The sequence below is a fragment of the Choloepus didactylus genome, chromosome 3 (genome assembly GCF_015220235.1).
Source record: "Choloepus didactylus isolate mChoDid1 chromosome 3, mChoDid1.pri, whole genome shotgun sequence".
NCBI classification, from domain to species: Eukaryota; Metazoa; Chordata; class Mammalia; order Pilosa; family Megalonychidae; genus Choloepus; species Choloepus didactylus.
Genome location: NC_051309.1, coordinates 51,903,562 through 51,931,130, shown reverse-complemented (window position 1 = coordinate 51,931,130; position 27,569 = coordinate 51,903,562). Strand labels below are relative to the sequence as shown.

General features: G+C 36.0%; 1 protein-coding gene across 6 annotated transcripts in view; it reads left to right on the top strand.

Annotated features, from left to right (window-relative positions):
* Positions 1–1,735: 1,735 nt before the first annotated feature.
* The window catches only part of NFXL1 (nuclear transcription factor, X-box binding like 1), a 110,164-nt gene continuing 84,330 nt past the window's right edge, over positions 1,736–27,569 (top strand). For 2 of the 6 annotated variants that reach the window (XR_005215855.1, XM_037829742.1), the window contains exons 1-11: positions 1,736–1,750; positions 2,147–2,389; positions 4,097–4,270; positions 8,712–8,821; positions 20,540–20,673; positions 23,086–23,264; positions 23,488–23,649; positions 23,742–23,842; positions 24,442–24,556; positions 25,507–25,631; positions 26,443–26,565. Coding sequence is in view for 5 of the 6 variants with exons in the window: in XM_037829742.1 (XP_037685670.1) it covers positions 2,149–2,389; positions 4,097–4,270; positions 8,712–8,821; positions 20,540–20,673; positions 23,086–23,264; positions 23,488–23,649; positions 23,742–23,842; positions 24,442–24,556; positions 25,507–25,631; positions 26,443–26,565 (1,464 nt within the window). In the remaining variant the exon portion in view is untranslated. The other 4 variants (XM_037829746.1, XM_037829745.1, XM_037829743.1 and 1 more) reach the window with 4 other exon arrangements.

The following is a 27,569-nucleotide window of genomic DNA, read 5'->3' as shown; positions in this document are numbered from 1 at the left end:
GCTTAAAAAATGGGCATTTATTGACTCATGGTTTTGAGGCTTGGAGAAGTCCAATCAAGGCATCATCAAGGCCATGCTTTCTTCCCAAAGACTGATGTTCTGGGGCTGGCTGCTAGTTATCCTTGGTTCTTGGCTTCTCTGTCCCAACAATGCACACAGCAGCTTCTCTCTTCTCTTCTGGCTCTGTTGACCTTCAGCCTCTTGCTTCCAGGGTCTTTCTATCTGTCTGAATTTCATTCTGCTTATAAAGGACACAGTAAGAGGATTTAAGATCCATCATGATTGAGTTGGGACATACCTTAACTGAAATAATCTCATCAAAAGAACCTACTTACAATGGGTTCACACTCACAGGAATGGATTAAGTTTAAGAACATGTTTTTCTGGGGTACACTGCTTCAAACTACCATACATGATCTCTAACTTAAGACTATTTGGGTTTGAATTTTTGCTTCACCACCTCCTAGCTGTATGACCAAGGGCAAGTTACTTAACCTCTCTGTGCCTGTTCCAGTTTGCTAACGCTGCCATTATGCAAAATACCAGACATGGATTGCTTTTATAAAGGAGGTTTATTTGGTTACAAATTTACAGTCTGAGAGGCCATGAAAATGTCAAAACTAAGTGCACCAACATGAGTATAGCTTCACCAAAGGAAGGCCAATAGTGTCTGGAAAACCTCTGTTAGCTGGGAAGGCATGTGGCTGGCATCTTCTGATCCCAGGTCGTGTTCCAGCTCTTCTCTCAGCGCCTGTGCATTCCTTCAAAAATGTTGCTCCTTGGGTGTTTTTTCTTCTCTTAGCTTCACTGGAGCAAAAACTGGACTAGCATCTCCAAAGTGTCAGCAAAGGTCCGCTTTCAATGGCCGTCTCCAACTTGTTACTCTGAGGTCCTTCTGTTTGTGAGCTCTTTTATAGGACTTCAGTGATTAAATAAAAACCCAGGCTGAATGGGCAGGGCCACACCTCCATGGAAATAATCTAATCAAAAGTATTGCCCAGTTGGGTGGGTCACAGCAATCAAAGGATCCCAACCTAATCAAAGGATTCCAACCTAATTAACACTAATATGTCTGCCACCACAAGACTGCATTAAAGAACATGGCATTTTGGGGGACATAATACATCCAAAGTAGCACAGTGCCTCAATGTTCTCAGCTGTAAAATGGGAATAATGGGGGTTATTTTGATATTTAGTCAATGCATATGTAAAAAATATTTTGTGCAGTGCCTGTCATATAATTAACACTATATAAATGTTAGATGGTTATTATTAACGTGGTCTTCCCACCGTCCTCATGGATGACAAATCCCGAGTGTTTTCACTGTTAATTGCTGGTTCTAGTCAAGGAGAATCCTGTTTCCACCTGCAAGCCGGAAGGCAAAGCCAATGATGGCAGCCAGCCAATTCCGGCCACCTCAACGAAATCCTGAGTTCAGGATGGAAGGAAGAACCAGCATCCTCTGGGAGCCAAGATCACGAGGGATGGGCTGGAGAGGCGGTTGTGTGGTGACGGGCGGGCGGCCCATTTTCTCCACCTGGCGCTCTCTTTGGGCGCGGGCCTCTCCCGAACCCCAGAGCACGCCGGGAAATGTAGTTCCCAATGGCTCGGTCGTCGCACACTGCCGTAGGTCCACCCCTCGCGCATGAGCACCCTGGCGGATAAGGAAGCTGCTTCTGCTGCCACGCGTTCTGCGGCCCTTCGGCCGGGGCTTCTGGGAGTTGTAGTCGCTGGGGGCGGGCGCCGTCGGTAAGGAGACGTAACCTTCTGTGGGGTCCGTTATCGCAGTTGGTTCCCGGCGGGAGCGGTGGGGTCAGTTTGTCGGTTTTCCCTCATCGCGCTCTCCCTCACGCTGTGGGGGTGCTTTCTTTCTCCGGGGGTCTTTCCCTTAGGCGTTGGGTGCTTCTTGCCCCGCGGTCCATTTCTTTGCCTAGTTCTCTCCGTCTGCAGTTCATCTCCAATGCCCGGTTTTAGCGGGGACTTGCCCTCCGGGAAAGGCAGGGCCGCGACTATTCAACCCCATCCCAGTCTTGCAGGCACCCAGCTTCCCCGACCCCTCACACCGGTTCTCCTCACTGCCTTCGTTGATCCCCGCTTCGGCACCCTCAGCTCACTCGCCTTCCACTCTTTTTTTTCCCTCTGCAGGGATGGAAGCTTCCTGGCGCCAGGTGGCCGGTGGCAGAGGCCGAGCCCGAGGGCGAGCCACTGCGGCCCCCTCTTCGGGAAATGGAGTCTCTCTGCGCGGCGTCGGTGGAGGGCGAGAGAAGGGGTGGGTGAGCTCAGCTTGTCCTGGCCCCAGCCCCAGAGGAGCCGCCGCCGCGGCTGTAGGTGGCTCAGCTGGGCGCAGCCCCACGGGATCTGAAGCTTCGCAGACTTCGGTAGCCAGTGGTGAGAATGACTCCCGTCTTCAGCCTCACCTGGATGCTTTTTAAGGAACTTGCTAGTCAGGACTACCCTGGCCTTCTCTCATTTGCTTCTTGCCTCATCCTTTGGGAGTTTATTTTTGGCCCTACTTCTCAAATCTTTCAGACAGCTAGTCTTTGCGGCATTCTAGGCAGAGTCGCGTCACACCTCGTTCATTTTCATTGGTTTTAACTTTGTTACTTCTCCAGTACTCCTCCCTTCACTTTTATTTTTTTCTTTTTTTGCCTGCCTGAATCCCTAAATCAGTAAAGGATTGTGGCCTGAGGATCTATTTACACTGTAGTTTTGTTTTCTTTGGTTAATACAATGCTTTAAATCTGACTTGGTTGCCAGCGTTTTTGTTTGTTTTGTTTTGTTTTTTTAAATCTCATAAAAATCTAGTTAGCAGATTTTCTTGAAAAATAACAAGATATTGTGGCTTGTGGACCTTTGGACATGGCAACAGTCAGCTGCACTGAGTCTCAGAAATTCTGTTTTGATTGGGTTTGTCAATCCATTTCACAGTACTTCCCATATTGTGTCTCTTACATCTGGGACCAGTAATTATTTTCCATCTTTACCAGCTTGCCTTTATTTATTGACTTTACTTGTACATGCCCTGGTAAGCATTTGAGTTAGTGGCACCTTACTCAATTGTGGTTCATATTCACAAATTTCATGTTCGTTTCCTGGGTGTATTTGGGGTTGCTTTTGTTGGATATGTAGTGAAGCTGGAGTGTACTTACACAACAGCTTTTAATTGTCCACACTATTGGAAGAGTGCATGAGGGTGGAGGGTGGGGATATCCTTGTCATTTTTGTGTTTGGAGTGTAGTTTTCAGAATGTATATTCTGGGAGGGTAGCAAAATTGAGCTTCTTAGCTTCTCCTAAGCTAATTTTAAATTTAGACGGCATCATTTAGCTTGCCTTTACTGAATTTATGGTGGTAGTGAGGTATAAAATTTGGCGACCTATGAATAGTTTTGGTAAACTTTCTTGATTTTTTTGGATAGAAGGAAAGTAAGCATTCTTTACTTGAATAACTGAGATTTGACTGTGAGAAATAATGTATGGGAAGGTAGTTGTGCCAACTTGTCTAATTTTTCTTGAGCTGATCTTACATAGATACATTTATCAGTTTATGAACATTTTCATTGTATCTGTCTCTTGATCTTTTTTCTTATATATCTCTAAGTGCTAATTTCCCATAGATTAGTGATATTTATCATCTCTTACTGTACATCAATATATCATATATCTTAAAACTACTTCTCTCTCAAAACTCAAAGAATTTAGGTAGGCACTGTATACATTTTTCAGAAGTTTTACTTGAAATACTGGATAAGCCCCACCTAAACTGATTGCAATGAGAAAAGGAAAACATTTCATAGGGAAATAAAAGTTAAAACATTATTAAGTAAAAATACAGCACCCAAAATAAGAAAGTTTATCTTGGTAGTGGCTCATTAGTTTTCAAGCATAAAGTGAATTTTAAATTAGTAATTTAAATTTTAAATAAGCAAATATATCAAGAAATACAGAAAATACTTTTTCCCATGGATATTCATAAAATAGAATGCTCCAAAGGTGACTTTGAAATGGATGTTTAAAAATGATATATTAATACATTATGCCTTACTTTTTGAAAAGAGATTGTTTTGCAGAAGTGAAAACCTTTTTCTTTTAAACAGAGCTAATGACCCAGAGGAAATTTGAGGAAATAAAGAAGGCTAATCAAGCTGCAGCCAAAAAACTTGTTGAAGAACACTTTAGTTCTTCGTCTGAGGAAGAAGGAGATGAAGATTTTGAAGGAAAGCAGGGAAAAATAGTTGCTAATACATTTATAACATACACAACTCAGACAGGTACTGATCTTTTTAATTTTGACTATTTTGACGTTAATGACAATATATACCTAGCATTTTTTTGGTAACGCCTTTACTCTTTGAGAAAAGTTGTTGCACTGTAAGAATGAGCATTTTTGTGTTTTAGAGTTAAATTTTTGTACGTTTTGCTATTTGAGTTATATGTTGCTATTTAGGTTATATGCTATTCTTTCTATAAAGCAAATAAAGTGGCAACTTGGCTTTTATATGGCTCTACAAGTTCTCCATATATATTTATTTGGCATTTCATAGAATGCTCTGAGGGATGAGTCAGGTCAAGGAAGTTCCTGGTTGGAGTTTGATTGGATCTGAGGAGGGTAACCCTTTAAATTTATTCTTCATTTCTTTTTCTTTCATCATCTTAAATGTGTCTTAAGGTCAACTTCAGTTTCTTGACTTTATTCCTTTATATCTTATTCACAACATCTGATTTTCATAACTTTTTTTTTTTTTAATCTAAGTCTCTTCAGGTTTGAAGTGTTTAATCACATTTTCTTTTGTATATATTAGGGTTGTTCAAAGTTACTTTTATTTTTGTGAGTGAGGACCAATGTGATCTTGCTGTGTATGATTTGGTACCATGTATAAAATTGGATTCTTTTTATTGTAAATATTCTTAAATTTTCCACATTTTATACTTTAAAATCATTATTAGAAACATTCTTGCATGTATTATCAACATTTATCAATTGTTTGTAGGTATATATCATGTTGTTTATATACCCTTATATCAGTAATATGTGTTCATACTTTTGCTCAGTTCTTTTTCTTATTTTATCATCTTGTTGGAACTAGAAGAAACCTTAGAAGTTTTCTAGGAACAGCTCTACAGAGGAGAAGTGACTTACTTACAGTTACACAATTAGTTAATGGCAGAGCTGGGCTTAAACATAGTTTACTTAGCTTCTGGGTCATTACAAGGCCAATTGCATTTTCTGTACAAATGCTGAAAAATTATAAGGTAAATTAGACTGCCCCTCAACCTATTTATGTTTAAAAGGCAGCATAGTAAAGTAGTTAAGAACATTGACTCCGGAGCCAGACTGCCACACTTTGAATCCTGGCTCTGCTACTTAACTGGCAGGATGACCTGGGCATGTCATTTAACTTCTTATGGTTTTAGTTCTTCAACATAAAATGAGTATAATGATAGTAACTACCCTAGAGTTGTTAGAGTTAATGATTCACTATGTGTAAAGTACTTGTAGTCATATCTGTTGCATAGTATATGCTATATATGTGTTTGCTATAATTTTAAAGATATTTTGTGAACGTGATTCTTTGACTTATTTTCTACTGTAGCTTCTTTTTTTATTTTCAAAAAATTTATCTGTTTCTTCATCTTCCCTGTATTTACTTCATCATAAGCCCCCAAAACCACATCAGCTGTTCTCTTTCACTACACTCTACTGATGTTTTCCTTAGTTATTGTATTGTGCCTTTTTTTTTTTTTTTTTTTTTTTTTTGAGAATTGTAAGGCCAGTGATGTCAGGATTCAGGACTGTTAGTATAACAGTAAGTCAAGTATCAGAAGCTCAGCAGAGTTTACTCATGAGTTAGATTAAAGGCAATTCAAGAGCATAAGAGTTAATCAGGTCTTTAGACAGAACAATTCAGTAGTTCCCCTACCCCTTACCCAGCTAGGACCTTGGTGATTAGCTAATTGCCTGATTTATGGAATCAAGAAGATAGGTACACATTGCCATGTAGATTACCAGTTTACCTTTTGTGCTAAGAAATTAACATTAGGGAGCTTGACTGAGAAGACTAGCTCAGCCAGAGAAAAGTTAAATAAAAAGTTGCTATAAGGTTAAACAGTTTCTTGTTTCTAGAGGACTTCATAGAAAGTAACTTTTTTTCTGCTCCTAGATAGCAGCAGATTTTGGTTTAAAATAGGAAATTTAGTGATATAACTTATTATTTCTTCTAGTGTTTAGGAAAATGTATCATAAAAATATATCATATGCATACGTTTTATTGTTTAATCTGTTTTTCCTCTTAAAATGTTAAGGTAAGTTTTCTTATTCTGTTGTGTCAAATTCATTACTATTTGACCCCCATTTGTTTATATTCTACACTATGCCTATACCAAAGTCTGATCATTTGATTTAAGACCAGCGAAAGCTGGAGTAAAGAGATGCTTCCCATCTCAAGGTAGTGACTTGAACACAGCGGACTTTATCAAAGGAGTTCATTTTTTAAAAATCTAAGTGTAGCTTTTGCACTTTTGTGATTCTTAAATTTCAGACTTGTGTGGCCAACTTCCTGATGGTATCTCTATCTAACTGGCCTGTGGACACATTGAGCTTCTGTTGAAAGATATCTCATTTCTTCTCAAATATTTTTTAACTCTCAGTTTGTAGACCACAGTTTTCCCAGTCACCCACCCATGCCAGAAAACTGAAAGCAAAGATGACACATACACAGCCCCAAGGGTTGTCATTCACTGCCATGCCACCCCCTGCCCATGGCAGACATGCCATCAAGTGCGGCGCGCTTTCTTGCTGAACCTGGACATGAACATTGACTTTTAAAAGTGATACAATCTAATTGTCACCAAGTCCTGATGAGTTTTACTTCCTAAATTTCCTAAATTTACGCTGTCCTCCCCCGGCATGCTATCATTGCCTTAGTTCAGGCCCCTATAAACCTTTTAATATGTGAATTAAATCTACCTGATAACTCTGGGAGGTATATACAATTAATATTACTATTTTATAGATGAGAAAATGGAGACAAATGTGGTAACTTGCTCAAGTTCATTTCTTCCTTACCTACTGTAACTGCCTCTTAACTGGTACTTCCTATTTCCAGTCTTGGCCTCCTCATACTCATTTTTTTTTTTTTTTTCTTCGTTTGCCAGGGTGATCTTTTTAAAATGCATGACTTTAATGCCATACTATCCACTGTGACATGCTGGGCAGTATATTTTAATGCTGTAGCCAAACCTTAGTAAAATTTCCACAGAAATTTTACATAAATTTTATTAATATATGGTTAGATTTTATTTTGTTAAAAGCCTCTTTCATCCTATTCTTACATTCTTTTAGACCAGTTAGTGGATAAAGTAGATGAAATTTAAAATGTTATATATTTGTTAAATCCAATTATACTGAAAAACAAAATGAGCACACAGAATATGATTGTCTGCTTCTGAGGATACTTAAAAAATGTCAATGTCTATTATTTTATTTAAAATAAAGCAAGTGCCTTTAATAGTTTTATAATATTTAATAATTTTGGGAGTGCTTTTACAATTATTTTAATACCCTAAATTACACTTATGCTTATATCATGGTAGGTCAAGTTTTTGTAAGTGCTGTGTTTATTTAGGTCATTTTAAAAAGTAAAGAGTTTCCAGTGTCCTATTTAATTTTTCTTCTTTGTAACTTAGTTTTTGGCTTGAACCAGTCAACATTTATTGCCTTGGTAAGTTTTGTACTTAGGGTTGTTTATGCTATTAATCTACTTTTCTTGGAGGCTCAGACAGCCTTTACTGAACTATCTTTCTTGTACTAAAGAGCATGTAGGCTTACTTCTCTTAAACTAAATTGACTCAGACTACTGGCCTGTTGGTGTCATGTGTGTTTTCTGGTAGTTTTTCTGTCTTTCATTTTGCGGTTCCTATTATTTCTTGAACCCCTCTGCAGTTACCCCGTCTTCTGCACAGCATAGTGGTTAAGAGGGTGCTCACTTTGGAGTCAAATTGAAGTTACTTAGTTTTGTAACTTAGTTTTCTCATCTGTAAAATGAGGATAGCGGTAGCTTACTTAATCTGTATGAAATTCTAATAATACAGTGTCTCACAAATAAGGATTCAATAATTGCATAATGGAAATAGTTTAGTAATTTTTTCAAAAAAGTTGTGTATACTGCCTCTTAAGCAGATACAGTGAATGTAACTTAATGAAACAGGGTTGTTGTACTATAATAACCTCATGATCTTCTGAGATTTACATGTTCATTGTTCAACAAATTTTTAAGATTCTGCTGTGTACCAGTAGACACACTCACACACACAAACACAAAATGTGCTTGTTTTACACTAAATGACACTTCTTAGCTTTTACTTTTCTGTTCCTTTCACACTTTTCTTTGTTATATGCTTTCCCTTTTTACTTTACCTCTTGCTTCTCTTGCTTATGGCTCTGCCCACACCAAATTTGTTAAGGAGTTTAACAGCAATAAAAGCAAAACCCTTGGAGAGAGGACTGAGATACTGTTTTTGAATAAAGTACATGAGAGTTAATGCATGGATTTTATGCCCTTTTGGCAGCTCATAGGTTACTTTCTTTTATAACTTCCTTGATTTTGAGCTATACTTTGAGCAATTGAGATTGTTAGACACTAAGAATACAATGCTATTAGTGAATTTGTTATTTTCAGATGTTTAACAGATTTTCAATTTTTTAATTTAAAGATGGAGATATATGTGAATTAGAACGAACAAAACAATATGTAAATGAAGCCTTTCAAGCAGGGGCTATGACATGTTTGATTTGTATTGCTTCAGTGAAGAGAAACCAAGCAGTAAGTTTTTCCCCTTATCTAATATTAATCTATGTAACCTAAAATATCTTATTTTGTGTCTACCATACTTAACCATTTATTAATTTTTTGTTTAATTTTGGTTAAAGTTGCTTCATTTGAGAATTTTGTATATAAATTAGTCTTCATTTTGTACATCTGTAATTTTTTCAAAATTACCCCTAAATGAACATCTAATATTTTTAGCACTATTACTATAACCAAAGCAAACATCTGTTTTAAATGCACATTTCAATTTGATGAAGCATTTTTAGCATCTATACTGCAGAGATCCTTATAAATACTGACATGTTAAAATGTACTATATTCCATTACATTAAGTAGATTAAAATAGAGGTAGATATTGTCCCTGCCTTCAAGGAAGTAGAGCTTAGAAGTGGCACTAATTGCCTGTTTGTGAGCTTCTCCTGTGTTGAAGGCACCATGGGATGTAGCTAGGGTCACTGGGGAGCAGATATATTCAGACATAGCTCATGTCCTGAGAGAAGCTTAATGGGAAAGTAATCTACATGTAAATTTAAAAGAGCATTAATGAAAGAAGTAAGGGGGAAGTGGTGATTAAATATAATAGACTCAACATCTAGACCTCAGATTAATCCACTGCTATTAAATCAGCATTGCCTAGGGAAAGAAAATGAGGCTAGATGAAATGTATTGGTCATTCAGAGTGAATCAGAAATTTAACATACTTAGATTGAATAGGTTAGTGAAGCAGAAGCAGGTGCCTTTGAGTGCTCATCCCCACATCTGGTTGGTCCATTCTGATTTCAACTGCAGTGGATGAGTAGTCTTTCTGTATGTGGGTACAGTCACACCTTAAACACTTGTATCTTTCTTTTTCTTTTTCAAGCCTTTTTTCCCTTGGAAATTGATTTGGCCAGTACACAGGTGTGGTACAGAAGCACAGGGCGATTAATACCCTTGGGACAACAGTAAGCCAAAGGGAATTGGTAGATGAATGCTCCAGCCTCCTCTCCCTTAGGAGTGGGGTGGATTGGTCAAAGCTGTGTTTTATGGGTTCCTTACAGAGTCCCCAGCAGGAGTGAGCCTTATTTACCCTTAGAGGTAATCAGCTCAACAACATACCTATTGTTGACATTTCCTCTTCTCCTGTCTTGTCCTCTCCCCATCCAAGTCATTATCTCAGTCTCTGCTTTGGGGGTCACCCAAACTAGGAAACTGGCTTTGATTTTTACTGCTGTTGCCAGTTTATGCAATTTGTTACATGCCTGTGTTTTTATCACACAATTGCAAAGTGTCATAATGAAAAGAACTAATTTTTGTTAGTTATATTACAGTGTAGTCAAGTTTTTAAAATTAGTTTACTGTTATTCCTTAAACTTTTAAATTATATTCTTAAATTTATATTTCACCTAATTTTTAGGATTTAGTCCTATTAAGTACTAAGACTAACAAAAGGGATAGACATACATATTTGTGTTTTAGGATTCCATTGTAGTGTTAATTACAATTGGAAATAACCTAAGATTTAACAAGAAATTGTTCAAAGAAATTAATACATATAAATCTATACGATATACTGTACAGCTATAAAATCATGATGTGTGAACATATTTGATAAGGGTAAATGCTTATACTTACTTAAAAGAATATGAAGTTATATACCAGTTAATATAGTATCACCTCATTTTTAAAAAAGTGTGAAATATATATAAAAAAATTTAGAGACTGTTCAGAATGTTAGCAGTAGTTATTACAGCTGGATTTTTTGCATTTTTAAAATTCAGTTTTATTGAGATATATTCACATACCATACAGTCACCCACAGGGTACAATCGGTTGTTCACAATACCACTCTATAGTTGTGCATTCATCACCACAATCAATTTTGTTGTGATATTTTAATACCGTTTTTTCTTTTGTTCATTTTTAGTTGTCATTTTTTCTTTCTTCTTTTGTTCTTTTCTCTTTTTTCACCTCTTCCTCTTTCCTTGTGTAAGAAATGGAAATGTCTTCATATAAATGATGGTGAATGCATAACTATGTGATTATACAGGGAACCATTTATTGTTTACTTAGGAGGAATGTAAGGTGTGTGAATAAAAATGCCTAATATAAACAGTGGAGATAGGGATGTACCTAATCATTGTTGGTGGGGAAGTAGAATGGTACAACCCATCTGGAGGGCACTGTGGTGGGTTCCATAGGTTATCAAGTGAAGCTTGTTGTAAAGGTTCCTGTATTGTAAGCTCTTAAAACAGTTACATCTATTCCTCAGTTGAATGGCTATTTCTAAATTCTGAGATGTTGAACTTTTTGTGTATAATCTGGTTGGTCCCTGGAACTTTGGTTATCTGTGTGACATCTGAGACTCAGAGCCAGAGTCCAGCAGCTGTATGAATGTCAGCATTACCACAAAAAGCAAATGTTAAATAGTTTGAAAAAGAGCTCAGACTTCAATTAGAGATATGAAGAAGCAGACTTGGTTAGGACTATGGTAAATCAGACTAAAAGGTAAAGGACAATATTGACATGGTGTTTTTTTTTTTTTTTTAATTCATTTTATTGAGATATATTCACATACCGTGCAGTCATACAAAACAAAACGTACATTTGGTTGTTCACAGTACCATTGCATAGTTGTGCATTCATCACCAAAATCAGTTCCTGGCACCTTCATTACCACACACACAAAAATAACAAGAATAATAATTAAAGTGAAAAAGAGCAATTAAAGTAAAAAAGAACACTGGGTGCCTTTGTTTGGTTGGTTGGTTGCTTTTTTCCTTCCCGCATTTTTCTACTCATTCATCCATAAACTAGACAAAGGGGAGTGTGGTCCATATGGCTTTCCCAGTCACATTGTCACCCCTCATAAGCTACATTTTTATGCAATCGTCTTCAAGATTCATGGGTTCTGGGTTGTTGTTTGATAGTTTCAGATATTAACTGCTAGCTATTACAATTCACTAGAACCTAAAAAGGGTTGTCTATATTGTGCGTAAGAGTGCCCACAGAGTGACCTCTCGGCTCCTTTTGGAATCTCTCTGCCACTGTAGCTTATTTCATTTCCTTTCACATCCCCCTTTTGGTCAAGAAGATGTTCTCCGTCCCACGATGCCAGGTGTACATTCCTCCCCGGGAGTCATATTCCATGTTGCCAGGGAGATTCACTCCCCTGGGTGTCTGATCCCACGAAGAGGGGAGGGCAGTGATTTCATCTGCCATGTTGGCTTAGCTAGAGAGAGAGGGCCACATCTGAGCAACAAAGAGGTATTCAGGAGGAGGCTCTTAGGCACAATTGTAGGGAGGCCTTGCTTCTCCTTTGCAGCAACAGTCTTCCCAAGGGCAAGTCCTGTGGTAGAGGGCTCAGCCCATCAAACCACCAGTCCCCTATGTCTGTGAGCACATCAGAAACTATCGAGGTGGGGAAGCCAATACCCCTGCATTCTCCACCAGCTCCTCAAGGGGGCTCTGCATATTTTTTTCATTGTTTTTTTAATTAACTTTTTTTTAAATCAACTATATAAAAAAAATTTTTTTAAAAATACAATAGAAAAAGTTTCAAACAAACCATAACAAGGGAGTAAAAAAAAGACAACTACTTAACTTCCAACATGTTCCTCTTCTACCCCAAGAAAGTAACCTAATAAAGCAACATTTCTATGAACTTGTTCCTACTATACGATCAGAAATTAATAGACCATAGTCTTCCCTGGGCATTCCCAGAATGTTAAATTTACCCACGATAGCTGATCTGTTGTTACTGGGTTATCATTGCCCCTTCCTTAATTGCTCTCTGTCACTAGTCCCCCTATATTCTGCATAAAAAACCATTTGTTTTACATTTTTCAATGTTCACATTAGTGGTAGCATGTAATTTTTGTTTTTGTGTCTGGCTTGTTTTGCTCAGCATTATATGTTCAAGGTTCATCCATATTGTCATATGTTTCACGACATTGTTCATTCTTACAGCCGCATAGTATTCCGTCGTGTGTATATACCACATTTTATTTATCCACTCATCTGTTGAAGGACATTTGAGTTGTTTCCATCTCTTGGTAATTGTGAGTAATGCTGCTGTGAACATTGGCGTGCAGATACCTGTTCATGTCAGTGCTTTCAGATCTTATGGGTATATACCGAGAAGTGCAATTGCTGGATCGAACGGTAACTCTATATCTAGTTTTCTAAGGAACTGCCAGACTGACTTCCAGAGTGGCTGAACCATTATGCAGTCCCACCAACAATGAATAAGAGTTCCAATTTCTCCACATCCCCTCTAGCATTTGTAGTTTCCTGTTTGTTTAATGGCAGCCATTCTAATTGGTGTGAGATGGTATTCTAATTGGTGTGAGATGATATCTCGTTGTGGTCTTAATTTGCATCTCTCTAATAGCTAGTGAAGCTGAACATTTTTTCATGTGTTTCTTGACTATTTGTATTTCCTCTTCAGAGAACTGTCTTTTCATATCTTTTGCCCATTTTATAATTGGGTTGTCTGTACTCTTGTCGTTGAGTTGTAGGATTTCTTTATATAGGCAAGATATCAGTCTTTTGTCAGATACATGGTTTCCAAAATTTTTTTCCCATTGCGTTGGCTGCCTCTTTACGTTTTTGAGAAATTCCTTTGAGGTACAGAAACTTCTAAGCTTGAGGAGTTCCCATTTATCTATTTTTTCTTTTGTTGCTTGTGCTTTGGGTGTAAAGTCTAGGAAGTGGCCGGCTAATACAAGGTCTTGAAGATGTTTTCCTACATTATCTTCTCGGAGTTTTATGGTACTGTCTTTTATATTGAGATCTTTGATCAACTTAGAGTTAATTTTTGTGTAGGGTGTGAGGTAGGGGTCCTCTTTCATTCTTTTGGATATGGATATCCAACTTTCCCAGTCCCATTTGTTGAAAAGACTGTTATGTCTCAGTTCAGTGGCTTTGGGGGCCTTATCAAAGATCAGTCAGCCATAGATCTGGGGGTCTATCTCTGAATTCTCAATTTGATTCCATTGATCAATATGTCTATCTTTGTGCCAGTACCATGCTGTTTTGACAACTGTGGCTTTATAATAAGCTTTGAAGTCAGGGATTATAAGTCCTCCCACTTCATTTTTTCTTTTTTAGGGTATCTTTAGCAATTCGAGGCATCTTCCCTTTCCAAATAAATTTGATTACTAGCTTTTCCAAGTCTGCAAAGTAGGTTGTTGGAATTTTGATTGGGATTGCATTGAATCTGTAGATGAGTTTGGGTAGAATTGACATCTTAATGACATTTAGCCTTCCTGTCCATGAACATGGAATATTTTTCCATCTTTTAAGGTCCCCTTCTATTTCTTTTAGTAGAGTTACATAGTTTTCTTTGTATAGGTGTTTTACGTCTTTGGTTAAGTTTATTCCTAGGTACTTGATTTTTTTAGTTGCTATTGAAAATGGTATCTTTTTCTTGAGTGTCTCTTCAGTTTATTCATTTGTAGCATATAGAAACATTACTGACTTATGTGCATTAATCTTGTATCCCGCTACTTTGCTAAATTTATTTATTAGCTCTAGTAGCTGTATAGTCGATTTGTCAGGGTTTTCCGGATATAAGATCATATCATCCGCAAACAATGACTGTGTTACTTCTTCCTTTCCAATTTGGATGCCTTTTATTTCTTTGTCTTGCTGGATTGCCCTGGCTAGCACTTCGAGCACAATGTTGCATAACAGTGGTGACAGCAGGCATCCTTGTCTTGTTCCAGATCTTAGAGGGAAGGCTTTCAGTCTCTCACCATTGAGTACTATGCTGGCTGTGGGTTTTTCATATATGCTCTTTATCATATTGAGGCAGTTTCATTCAATTCCTATCTTTTGAAGTGTTTTTATCAAAAGGGGATGTTGGATTTTGTCAAATGCTTTTTCAGCATCTATTGAGATGATCGTTTGATTTTTCTCTTTTGATTTGTTAATATGTTGTAATACATTGATTGATTTTCTTATGTTGAACCATACTGCCATGCTAATGAGCCCCACTTGGTCATGGTGTATGATTTTTTTTAATGTGTCTTTGGATTAGATTTGCAAGTATCTTGTTGAGAATTTTTGCATCTATATTCATTAGGGAATTAGGCCTGTAGTTTTCCTTTTTTGTAGCATCTTTGCCTGGTTTTGGTATTAGATTGATGTTAGCTTCATAAAGTGAGTTAAGTAGTGTTCCGTTTTCTTTGATGTTTTGAAAGAGTTTAAGTAAGATTGGTGTCAGTTCTTTTTGGAAAGTTTGGTAGAATTCCCCTGTGAAGCCATCTGGCCCTGGGCATTTATTTGTGGGAAGCTTTTTGATTACTGATTGGATCTGTTTACTTGTGATGGGTTGATTGAGGTCATCTGTTTCTTCTCTGGTCAGTCTAGGTTGTTCATGTGTTAGAAAATTGTCCATTTCCTCTACATTATCCAGTTATTCATAATATCCTCTTATAATTTTTTAAATTTCTTCGGGATCCGCAGTAATGTCACCTTTCTCATTCATTATTTTGTTTATATGGGTCTTCTCTTTGATTTTGTCAGTCTAGCTAGGGGCTTGTCAATCTTGTTGATCTTCTCAAAGAACCAACTTTTGGTGTTATCTTCTCTTGTTTTTTTGTTCTCTATGTCATTTATTTCTTCTTTAATCCTTGTTATTTCTTTTCTTCTGCTTGTTTAGGATTGATTTGCTGCTCATTTTCTAGCTTCTTCAGTTGATCCATTAGTTCTTTGATTTTGGCTCTTTCTTCCTTTTTAATATATGTGTTTAGAGCTATAAATTTCCCCCTCAGTACCGCTTTTGCTGCATCCCATAGGTTTTGGTATGTTGTATTCTCATTTTCATTTGTCTCTACATATTTAGCAATTTCTCTTGCTATTTCTTCTTTAACCCACTGATTTGTTTAGAAGTGTGTTGTTTAACCTCCAGGTATTTGTGAATTTTCTAAGTCTCTGATGGTTATTGGCTTCTGATTGTATTCCATTGTGGTCAGAGAATGTGCTTTGAATAATTTCTATTTTTTTAAAATTTACTGAGGCTTGTTTTATATCCCAGCATATGATCTGTTCTGGAGATAGTTCCGTGAGCACTAGAGAAGAATGTGTATCCTGGTGATTTGGGATGCAGTGTTCTATATATGTCTGTTAAATCCAATTCATTTATCAGATTGTTTAGGTTTTCAGTTTTGTTTTTGGTCTTCTGTCTGGTTGATCTATCTATAGGAGAAAGTGATGTGTTGAAGTCTCCCACAATTATTGTGGAAACATGAATTGCTTCCTTTAGTTTTGCCAGTGTTTGTCTCATGTATTTTGTGGCACCTTGATTGGGTGCATAAACATTTACGATTGTTATTTCTTCTTGTTGAATTGCCCCTTTTATTAGTATGTAGTGGTCTTCATTGTCTCTCATAATATCCTTGCATTTAAAGTCTATTTTATCTGAGATTAATATTGCTAGTCCTGCTTTCTTTTGGCTGTAGCTTGCATGAAATATTTTTTTTCCATCCTTTCACTTTCAACTTCTTTGTATCCCTGTGTCTAAGATGAGTGTATTGTATGCAACATATTGATGGTTCATTCTGCCAATCTATATCTTTTGATTGGGGAGTTTAATCCATTTACATTCAGTGTTCTTACTTTGAAAGTATTTCTTGAATCAGCCATCTTATCCTTTGGTTTATGTTTGTCATATATATTTTTTCCCTCTCTCTCTTAATGTCCTTTAATGTACCCATACTGAACCTCTTTAGTACTGAACCTTTCTCCCTATCTCTCTCTCCTTTATTTCTCTGTTGGTAGGGCTCCCTTTAGTATCTCAAGTAGAGCAGTTCTCTTGTTAGCAAATTCTCTCAGCATTTGTTTATCTGAGAAAATCTAAGCTCTCCCTCAAATTTGAAGGAGAGCTTTGCTGGGTAAAGAATTCTTGGTTGGAAATTTTTCTCATTCAGGATTTTAAATATGTCATACCACTTCCTTCTTGCCTCCATGGTGGCTGCTGAGTAGTCACTACTTAGTCTTATGTTGTTTCCTTTGTATGTGGTGAATTGCTTTTCTCTTGCTGCTTTCAAAACTTGCTCCTTCTCTTCCGTATTTGCCGGTGTGATCAGAATATGTCTTGGAGTGGGTTTATTTGGATTTATTCTATTTGGAGTTCGCTGGGCATTTATAATTTGTGTATTTATGTTGTTTAGAAGATTTGGGAAGTTTTCCCCAACAATTTCTTTGAATATCTTCCTAGACCTTTACCCTTCTCTTCTTCTTCTGGAACACCAGTGAGTCTTATATTTGGATATTTTATATTATCTATCGTATCCCTGAGGTCCATTTTGATTTTTTTGATTTTTTCCCCATTCTTTCTTTTGTTCTTTCATTTTCCATTCTGTTGTCTTCCAGGTCACTGATTCGTTGTTCAGCTTCCTCTAGTCTTGTACTATGAAAATCCAGATTCTTTTTAATTCGGTCAGCAGTTTCTTTAATTTCCATAAGGTCGTCTATTTTTTTAATTTACTCTTGCAGTTTCTTCTTTATGCTCTTCTAGGGTCTTCTTGATGTCCTTTATATCCTGTGCCATGCTCTTCTTCATGTCCTTTATATCCTGTGCCATGGTCTCGTTGTTCATCTTAGTTCTTTGATTAATTGCTCCAAGTACTGTGTCTCCTCTGATTTTTTGATTTGGGTGCTTGGGCTTGGGTTATACATATCGTCAGTTTTTTTCATATGCTTTGAAATTTTTCTGTTTTTTTTTGACCTCTTGGCATTTGCTTAACTTGATAGGATTCTTTTAGGGTTTGTAGACTGATTAAAACTCTTATCTCTATTTTGTAAGATCTACAGCTTCGTGGATTACACTTTCTCTAACTAACTAGTAGGTGGTGTCCACGAGCCTCCTATTCCCCTCAAGCCAGGTCTCCCTCACTTTGTCTTTGTGGTGAGTGGGGGTGTGAGACTTGTGGGGTCCAATTGAGGTACCAGTCTTGGGTGTGTAATTGGTGTAATTGGGGTGTGTGTCTGGGTGGTCAGGGAGTAGGGGTGGCTCTAACAATCAAATCTCCCTAATGTTCCTGGAGATTTAAAGCTGCTGCAATAGTCTAATCCTTCAGTTCAGTCTTGCCACAGTTTGTCTCTGCCACTGACCCACAAGTCCTTGGTATTGACATATGGCCCCTGAGACTTGCAAGTGGGTCCCTCTTCCAGGCCGTGCACCCCGGGTCCTCTGTTGAGGGATGACTGTGCTATGTCACAGGTGAGCGCCATCCCCCCAGGGTGGTTCTCACCACAATCAATTTTTGAACATTTTCAATACTCCAAAAAGAATAAAAATTAGAGTAAAAATAAAAATAAAAAAGAACACCCAAGGCACCCCCCTCACTCCTCCCCCATTATTTATTTAATTTTTGTCCCCATGTTTCTACTCACCTGTCCGTACACTGGATAAAGAGAGTGTGAGCCACAAGGCTTTCACAATCACAGTGTCCCACCGTGTAAGCTATATAGTTATACAGCCATCTTCAAGAATCAAGGCTACTGGGTTGTAGTTCAGTATTTTCAGGTATTTCCTTCTAGGTATTCCAAAACACTAAAAACTAAAAAGGGACATTTATATAATGCATAACAATACCCTCCAGAATGACCGCTCAACTCCATTTGAAATCTGTCAGCCACTGAAAGTTTATTTTGTCGCATTTCTCTTTCCCCTTTTGGTCAAGAAGCCTTTCTCAATTCCACAATGCCGGGTCCAGTCTTATCTCTGGAAATCATGTCCCACATTGCCAGGGAGATTTACACCCCTGGGAGTCATGTCCCACATAGGAGAGAGGGCAGTGAGTTTACCTGCAGAGTTGGCTTAGAGAAGGAGGACACATCTGAGCAACCAAAGAGGTTCTCTGGGGGTGACTTTTAAGCACCATTATAAGTAGGCTTAGCTTCTTCTTTGCAGTAACAGTTTTCATAAGTGCAAGCCCCGAGATCAAGGGCTTGACCTTCTAAATTGGTAGTCCCAATACTTGTGAGAATATGAGGAATTCCCCAGGTAGGGAAGTTTAATATTTCCACATTTATCCCCAGTCCTTCAAGGGGGCTTTGCATATACATTTTTATTTTCTGCTCAGATTACTCTGGGATGTATTTGGGCTTCACACTAACCTGTACAAACCAACTAGATCTCGCTCCCTATTCAAAGTTCCATGTAATTATGGTGTTTGAATAAATTGACCATCGAGTTAAATTATATAGTGTGCTATAGCAGAAAATACAGATTTTGTACCAAATAAACATCTCTTCCTTTAGTCTCACACAGAAGTTGAAATTCTAAAATGCTGTAAATATCACCCTTTACCTTTAGTCTGATTTACCTTAGTCCTAAGCAGATCAGCTTCATTCGTATCTCTAATTGAAATCTGAACTTTTTCAGCTTTTTAAACAGTTGCTGTATGGGGTAAAACTGACATTTATAAATGCTGGACTCTGGCTCTGAGTCTCAGGTGTTACACAGACATCTGAAGTTCCAGGTACTGACCAGGTTATACACAAACAGTTCAGCATCTCAGAATTTAGAGATAACCATTACAACTCAGGAATAGATGTGACTGCTGTAAGAGTTTACAGTCTAGAGACCTTTACAATAAGCCTTCCCCTGATAACCTGTGCTCTCAGATTCAGTTCTCGGAGTTTGCATGTTATAGTTAGTGATTTACTAACTATAAGGTATTATAGTTTACTACTAATCAGGTGTTATAATGTTTGTCTTTTCATTTCTGGCTTATTTCACTCAAATTGCTGTCCTCAGGGTCCATTGGTCCATTCACCTTGTTGCATGCTTCACAACTTTATTCCTTCTTGCAGCTGCTCAATATTCCATTGTATGTATACACCACAGTTCCCATTCCATTCATGTAGCCTTAGGCCACCTCCATCTATTGTGAATACTGCCGCTTTAAACACCAGTGTGCAAATGTCCATTTGGGTCCCTGCTCTCAGTTCTTCCAGGTATATACCCAATAAAGTGGTTGCAGGACCACGGGGCAGCCCCATACTTAGCTTCCTGTGAAACCACCACACTGCCCTCCAGATGGGTTGCACCATTCTATATCCCCACCAATGGTGATTAGGTACATCCCTCTCTCTACATTTTCTACAGCACTTGTATCCCTCTTTATTTTTAAAACAGTTTTATTCACACACCATACATTCCCTCCTAAGTAAACAACCAATGGTTCTAGGTATAATCACATAGTTATGCATTTACCACCACAATCTATATGAGGACATTTCCATTTCTTCCACAAAAAAAAAAAAAAAAGGAGAGAAAAGAAAAAAAAATGATGGCTAAAAAAATTAAAGGGAAAAATAAAAATAAAACACAATAAAAGGGTCAGACAACACCACCACCACCAAGAATCCCATACCCCTCCCTTTTATCCCCGTCTTACAGACATTTAGCTTTGGTATATTGCCTTTGTTACAATTAATGGACGCATATTACAATGTTTCTCTCAACTGTAGACTCTAGTTTGCATTGATTGTTTATTTTCCCCTTGTATATTTTTTTTAAATTGTTTACATTTCAGTAAGTTTTTATAAAGAACAGTTCTATTCTATTATATTGGAAGGAAGGATTTTTTTTTTCTTTTTCTGTAATCCTTTGGTAGCTTTTGAAAATAATTTAGTGTGATGCTTATTTTAAAATATTGTGGCATTGTCAAAGAAACATCATTGAATGCATGTTAATTTTTGATACCTTCATCTTAGGTTTGGAGTTGTTCAGGATGTTTCTGTATATTTCACTTGCCCTGTATCCAGAAGTGGGCTAAAGACAGCCAGTTTCTTGTATCTTCTCCTTTGATGGATGATGACTTTGGAAAGAGAGATTATCCCTGGCCTTGGTAACTTTTTCTAATTTAATTGGAATATTTAGTTGTAGAATACATGGAAATTATAGATAAGTTGTTTTGTTGGCAATTTCAGTATCCATGTTTAGCCTTTAATTAGTCATTTGGGTTGTGAAGATATGAGAGACCTTGGCTTTTTTCCTCCCATTTTTTATAACTACTACTACCTAATTAGCTAATAAATCATTTAGACTTTATTTTTTTTTTTCCCTGCAAAACAACTCCTTAATTACCCTTTTTAAGGATTTGAATCTCTTTTCTTTGTGACTAAGAATCATTCATAATTCTGGTAATTTTCTTATGGAGTTACTATTGTCATTAGCATCATGTTATAAAAGACTGTCATGTAACATATTTTAATTGTAACCTTCCCAATTTAACCCTTGAAATCCCTCAAAACTGTAGGTATATATTATCTAATCTCATTAATTTGTCTATATTTATTTTATCGTTTGGCTTATTATCAATGATTATTTGTCCTTGAACTTCTACCATTTATTTTTAGAAAGAGTTAGGGAGTGGAAATTTTATATCTTTGCTAAATAAGGAAAAAATGTATGCATACTGGCAGGCCAAGGGGTAGGTTTACATCTAGGTAATGACAAAAAACAAAGCAAAACAAAAACATAAGCTTCAGGGACTCTGTGTGTTCACATAAAGTTCATTTTTGAACTTTATTTTTTTTTTTTTACGATTTTGTGTTCTTTTTGTTAACATAGGCCCCAGTGTATAAGATTCAGGCCACAGAAAACCTGGATCTGTGTCAGACCTTCCTTTTTACCCTAAATTCAGATACACTCTTAAAATTCTGGGGTGTAGTTTTTTAAAAAACATTTTTGATGTTAGTTACTTTGTAAAAACAATTCTCAGCAATCTGGGACAGATTTTATTCTCATGTTACCAGTTGGGATATTGAAGTTAATTGTAGCTAAACAGTGTTTCTCTTCTGGAACCCTCCAGGGTCCTCTCCTGGACCCAGCATTTGAAAGCTAGGATTTCTGACTTCTAAATTCATTGCTTTTTTTATTCTTGTAGAATAAGTTCTGTCTTATGATAATGCTTTGAAAGATATTATTTGTTTTCTGTTTATTATTGTTAGCTTCTCTGAAATGGTTTTAAAATTTAAAGTTATTTGTTTCAATCGTCTATGTTATTTATTTGTCAGGGGGATTTCAGTGTTTAATAGGTACAGAATTAAACAAGATATTCTGCTGATAGTTTTAAATGGGTCATTTTTCTGGAAATCAAAAATTTAAAATGCATGTTTCTAGCTAAGACATTACTTGTTTATGAACAAGATATGGCGTAACTAATGTCATTGTTGGCATGGTATTATTTTAAATAAAATTCATGCATTTGCACTGTTGCTCTCACCTCCTCCTAATCTCCTGGAGCAATTCATTGTCATTGCTGATGGTGTGGTGAGTGGCCTTTTAGCCATTCATATCTAAGCTTATTAAAAGTATATATCCCCCTCCATACTAGTTTAAAGGAACAGTAGAAGTTTTTCCTGTAATAAAGGAAAATTTAACTTTTCTAACATAAATGCCATTTATTCCAGGTGAGACATGGTATTTTTGTTTCTGGTTTTAATTACAAGAACAAATATCTTTTAGTTATTTTTAAATTTATGTAGGGCTTATTTAGGAAAAGAACATGCACAGTGAAAATATATTGTGTATTAAAGAAATTTAAGTGATGATGTGAAAATTTTCTTTGACTTCAGCACATTTGAAAATGTCTATTTTGTGTTAGATGTTGAGAATGATGGAATTCTTTTTTTTTTTTTAACTCTCAGTGTTTTTCCCCTTAATTCTAGATCATAGTCATGTTTCTTGCTGCTGTGTTGCCTACGTATAACCTGACTACCCTATTCTGTTTGCTATTGCTAATATATTTTACTTATTTTAAGTGAACCATATAACCAAGCTTTTAAAAAATTGAGCTTAATAAAAATTGGGATAAATACCTCAAAAATAAAGTGCAAGTGGTTAGTAGAAAGCTAACATTACTTTCTTTGTGTAGCTGTATTCTCGATACATGTTGTCTGATATGGTAGCAACTAGCCACAAGTGGTTATTCAAGTTTTTAGAAATTTAAATAAAATAAGAAATTTGGTTCTCTCCTTAGTTGCCCACACTAGCCACTTTCTAAGTGCTAAGTCTACTAGTATTGGGCAGTGCAGGTATAGAATGGGTCTATCATTTCAGGGAATTCTATTAGAGCTGTTGTAGATGGTTGAAATCAATTTTAGTAAGATCTTAGTTATTTACTAAAATAAAGATGGAGCAGAGAATGTGATAACATAAACTAGTTGAGCACTGTTACTAAGTATATTTATATTCCTATCCCTCATGTTGTTTCTAAAGATTAAATTAACTTTAATAATTTCACTCCTCTTTGTAGTCCAAAATGTAGGTTTGAATACAAACGATCTGAAACACCGAGTAGGTACTATTGCTATTGTGGAAAAGTAGAAGATCCACCTTTAGATCCGTGGCTTGTGCCTCATTCATGTGGCCATGTATGTGAGAAAGAATTTAAACCTCCTTGTGGCCATAAGTGTTTACTCCTTTGTCATCCAGGTAAGAATTTAAAATTCTTGATGGGTGGTTATTCTTAAATTGAGGCAAAAAAATAAAATAAAATGTGAAGGTTGAATTCAGAGGTTAAATTTGCCTTAAGAAAACATTGAAAGAGATTGCCTTTTAAAGTATCAGTAAGGAAAGCTTTAGAAATTACTGTTAGGAATTGAAAGTTTTCATTTTGACATCTGGTATGTATAGTTTTCCTTTCATTGAATTCTAGGTCCCTGCCCTCCTTGTCCAAAGATGGTCACAACCACTTGTTACTGTAAGAAAGCAAAACCTATCCCTCGTAGGTGCAGTGCCAAAGAATGGTCTTGTCAGGGGCCATGTGGGCGGAAGCTGCTTTGTGGACAACATAAGTGTGAAAATCCTTGTCATGCAGGTACCTGTTAAGTGTTCTGTCTTTAAGCAAGAGTAAAGCAATCTCCATTGCTTTAATAATATTTTAGTGCTAACTTACCATTCTGATTTTAGGAACTTGTCAGCCCTGTCCAAGAGTTAGTAGACAAAAGTGTGTCTGTGGCAAAAAAGTAGCTGAACGAAGTTGTGCAAGTCCACTGTGGCACTGTGATCAAGTAAGTATACATACATTTTGAGGGTTGGGTGTTAAAGGATACAGAAAGCATAAACACCTAGAAGGCAGAAATGCTAATTAGGTTTAATTGGATAAAAGAAGAGAAAGATAAGCAACTCAGATGAATTATATTATCTTTTAAGAAACTATTTTCTGATTTAATTACTAGGGGAATTTTTTTTTTTTAAAAATTAACAGCTATTTGTTGAATTTTATTCAGAAAGGATATACTCAGTTTCTTGCCAGCTTTCTATCCCTCTCTTCTTTTTCTCTCAACTAACATCTCTCCCCTACTTCTTGAGGAAGTAGGATTGATTTTGTATGTTGCTTGTCTCAGAATTGGCATGGTTTTAGTGCCATTGGTGGATGGCCATATGAAGCTGCATGTACTTTTTTCCTTTATTATATTTTAAAAATATATTCTTTGGTGCATGGGGAAAAATGTATATATATGACACATGAAGGTATAAAGCATAATATTTTGAGGAATATAAAGAAATTTTTACTTTTGTGATTGAAAATGTATTCTTGTTTGGTTAATGAAGACATTTTTGGTTAACTTTTAAATCCTTCAGTAGTGCTTATTGCATTTTATTTTAGGTATGTGGAAAAACACTGCCATGTGGTAATCATACATGTGAACAGGTTTGCCATATTGGTGCTTGTGGAGAATGTCCTCGATCTGGGAAAAGATTCTGTCCTTGTCAGAAATCAAGTAAGACATTTTTTAAAAGCCTTTGATAGGATATGATTATTTACCATGTTAACTGGAGATGATTAAAACAAGAACAACAAATTTCCTAATTAAATTAGATGTCTCTGGGGGCTCATAATGTGGTTTCAGTAAGTATACAGATTTGATATTAGATTTCTTTACATTTGGATGAGAGACAAAATACAGCACAGTGGTTAAGAACTCAGACTTTGGAGTCAGTTATATCAGGGTTCAAATCCCACATCTGTGAACTACAGATTCTCAAGTTAAATGAGAACAATAATGGTACCTCCTTCATAAGATTGTGAGAATTAAATGATAAAAATACACATAAAGGATTTAGTATAGTGCCTAGCATGTAAATTGCGATTGTTGCGTGTTAGGTTTTTAGATTATAGGTAAATTTATTTTTGACTGCCTTGAGTTAAAGAAATAGTAGAGTTAAGAGTTTGAGTCTGCTTCCTTGGATATCCACTAATACCACCAGACATTATAAGATTATTTCCAACACTTGTTATTATAATAGGTATATTTTAAAGGTGAGTTTCATACTACTTTAAATCTAATCTTCGTTTATTTTTGAACTATGATGGTAAGAAAAAAATTTTTTTAATAATTCTTTATATTGTGGAAAGTCCTTGTACAGGTTTTCATGGTCTTACTCATTACTTTAGTGTAGTATTTCTGAAGGTTTTTAAGCTCTTAAACATGTGTTTCTTGAGGATGGTAACTTGTCATGTGTCAGAATTCTTTTTAAAAAGCACAAACTCCTTTATGAAGTATTAGAGGTTATTTTCAGTAAGACTATTTTTTTTTTCACAATAATTCAGAAAATGCAAAAATTCATGTCTGAAAGGGCTGTTATTCTTTGGGTAGCCAAAGGATAAAGCACATTGTCAGTGCATACTAGTAACTTATCTTATTAACATTGACTTTTTTTCTGCTCTTAGAGTTTTCTTTGCCTTGTACAGAAGATGTACCGACTTGTGGAGATAGCTGTGACAAATTACTTGAATGTGGAATCCATAGGTGTTCACAGCGTTGTCACCGAGGTCCTTGTGAAACATGTAGACAAGTTAGTTATGTCTTATAATGATTAATTTTAAGAGCTGCTTGTCATAAAGTATCAAATGGGATTGTCCTGAGATTGTTTTCTATTACCTGCCTTCATAAACATCAATGTCATGATCTGCATGAGTTAAATGACCTAATACTTATGGTGAAGAAGCAGGAGAGTGTGCCAGCAATCAAATAAAGAAATTACCTTTGTTTTTGCTTGTTAAAAGTTCAGCATATTCATTTTTATAATTTGGTGGGGGATTTTTCCCTGCAGACATTCAAAGCAGTGATGAATGGAAAGACTTCTGTACCTAGACTAATCAAGTGATAATGGGAAGACCTGAATACCTAGACTAATCAAGAATTTGAAGTTATTTATGTCATTTTGGTTTTGACACTACCATAGGCCAACAGATTAGATTATTAGAAAGTCCAATTTTCTTGCTTTACTGAGAGAAGAAAAATATTTTCAGAGTAGTGGGCCTTATTAATAATTCTGGCTCAGTTTAGGGCAAGATGCACGTTAGTTATGCAGATGTTATAGTTGTAACTAGATATAAGTAATTTTAATATGTAGTGATTTTTGAGTACTTAATATCAGATTTCTATTAATAGTGAAAATCCATTTGAAGTCATTTTGGGAACAAACTAAGATATAAACAAATACTTTAGGCAATTCAGCTTGGTTTTGGTAAAGTCTTTCATGACAATTTGCTATTTAAAATATTTCTCCTTTTTTTTTCAGTAATTATAGGAATTGCAATATAAAAAAAAAAAACAAATTAACAAAAGTAAGGTTTCATAGCCTTTCTTTTTGATGCTTCCAGGAAGTGGAAAAGCATTGTCGTTGTGGAAAGCATACAAAACGAATGCCATGCCATAAACTTTATCTGTGTGAAACTAAGTGTGTTAAGATGCGTGACTGTCAGAAGCATCAGTGTAGGAGAAAGGTATGTGTAAAAACTTGGAAAACTGATTTAAAAATTCTCTTGAATTTTTCTTTTTCTGGCCCATTATAAGCACCATCTTGATTTGCCCCTCAAGTGTTCAGACATACTCTTTTCTTTTCTTTAAAAATATTAGATTCTTATATAAAATATATTTTTCTATGCATAAAATACTATAGACTAATCCAAATTGTGTTGGTTGGAACTCTTGGCTTCTTTTTTGTTTTTTTGTTTTTTGTTTGTTTGTTTTGAAATGACAAGAGACTTCTTGCCCTGTACATTATCCTTTCAGTTTGGTTCTTAGGTTCTTAGGGGGTTATTTCTGTTGCCTGCAGTGTTTAAGTGATAGTTCATTTTGTTGTTGAGGCTTCACTTCTTTTGTTCAAATCTTATTTGTAGAAGCTTGGTTCAGTATGAGAAGATTGGAGTGATTTATTGAATATAGAATGGCAGTTCTTTTTGGTCCCTTTTTTCATTATTAAATATTCCTCTTTGTCTGTGGTAAAATTGTTGTTTTTAAATCTATTGAAATTTGCCCTTCAGCTTTCTTTTGATTAGTATTAATACAGTATATCTTTTTCCATTCTTTTACCTTTAACTTATTTATGTTTTTGTATTCCACGTGAGTTTCTTGTACACAGCATTTAGTTGGGCATTGGCTTTTTTGAAATTTTTAAATCCAAGTTGACTGTGTTTTAATTCAGTCATAGACTGTTTACCCTTAATGTGATCTTAAATATTTTTTTATTTAAATCTATCATTTTGCTATGTATTTTTTATTTGCCCATCTGTTCTTTGTTTCTTTTCCTATTTTTCTCTTTTCTTCAGTATTCTTCTATGATTCCATTTCATCTCCTTTATTTGCCTACTAGCTATACCTTCTTTTTTGCCTTTTTTTTCTATATTTGCTTTAGACTTTCATGATTTCAGTAATTTATTTTTATTTCCTTTCTCCTAACCTTCATGGTATGATTCTCATACATTTTATATTTATTTATTTTATCAAC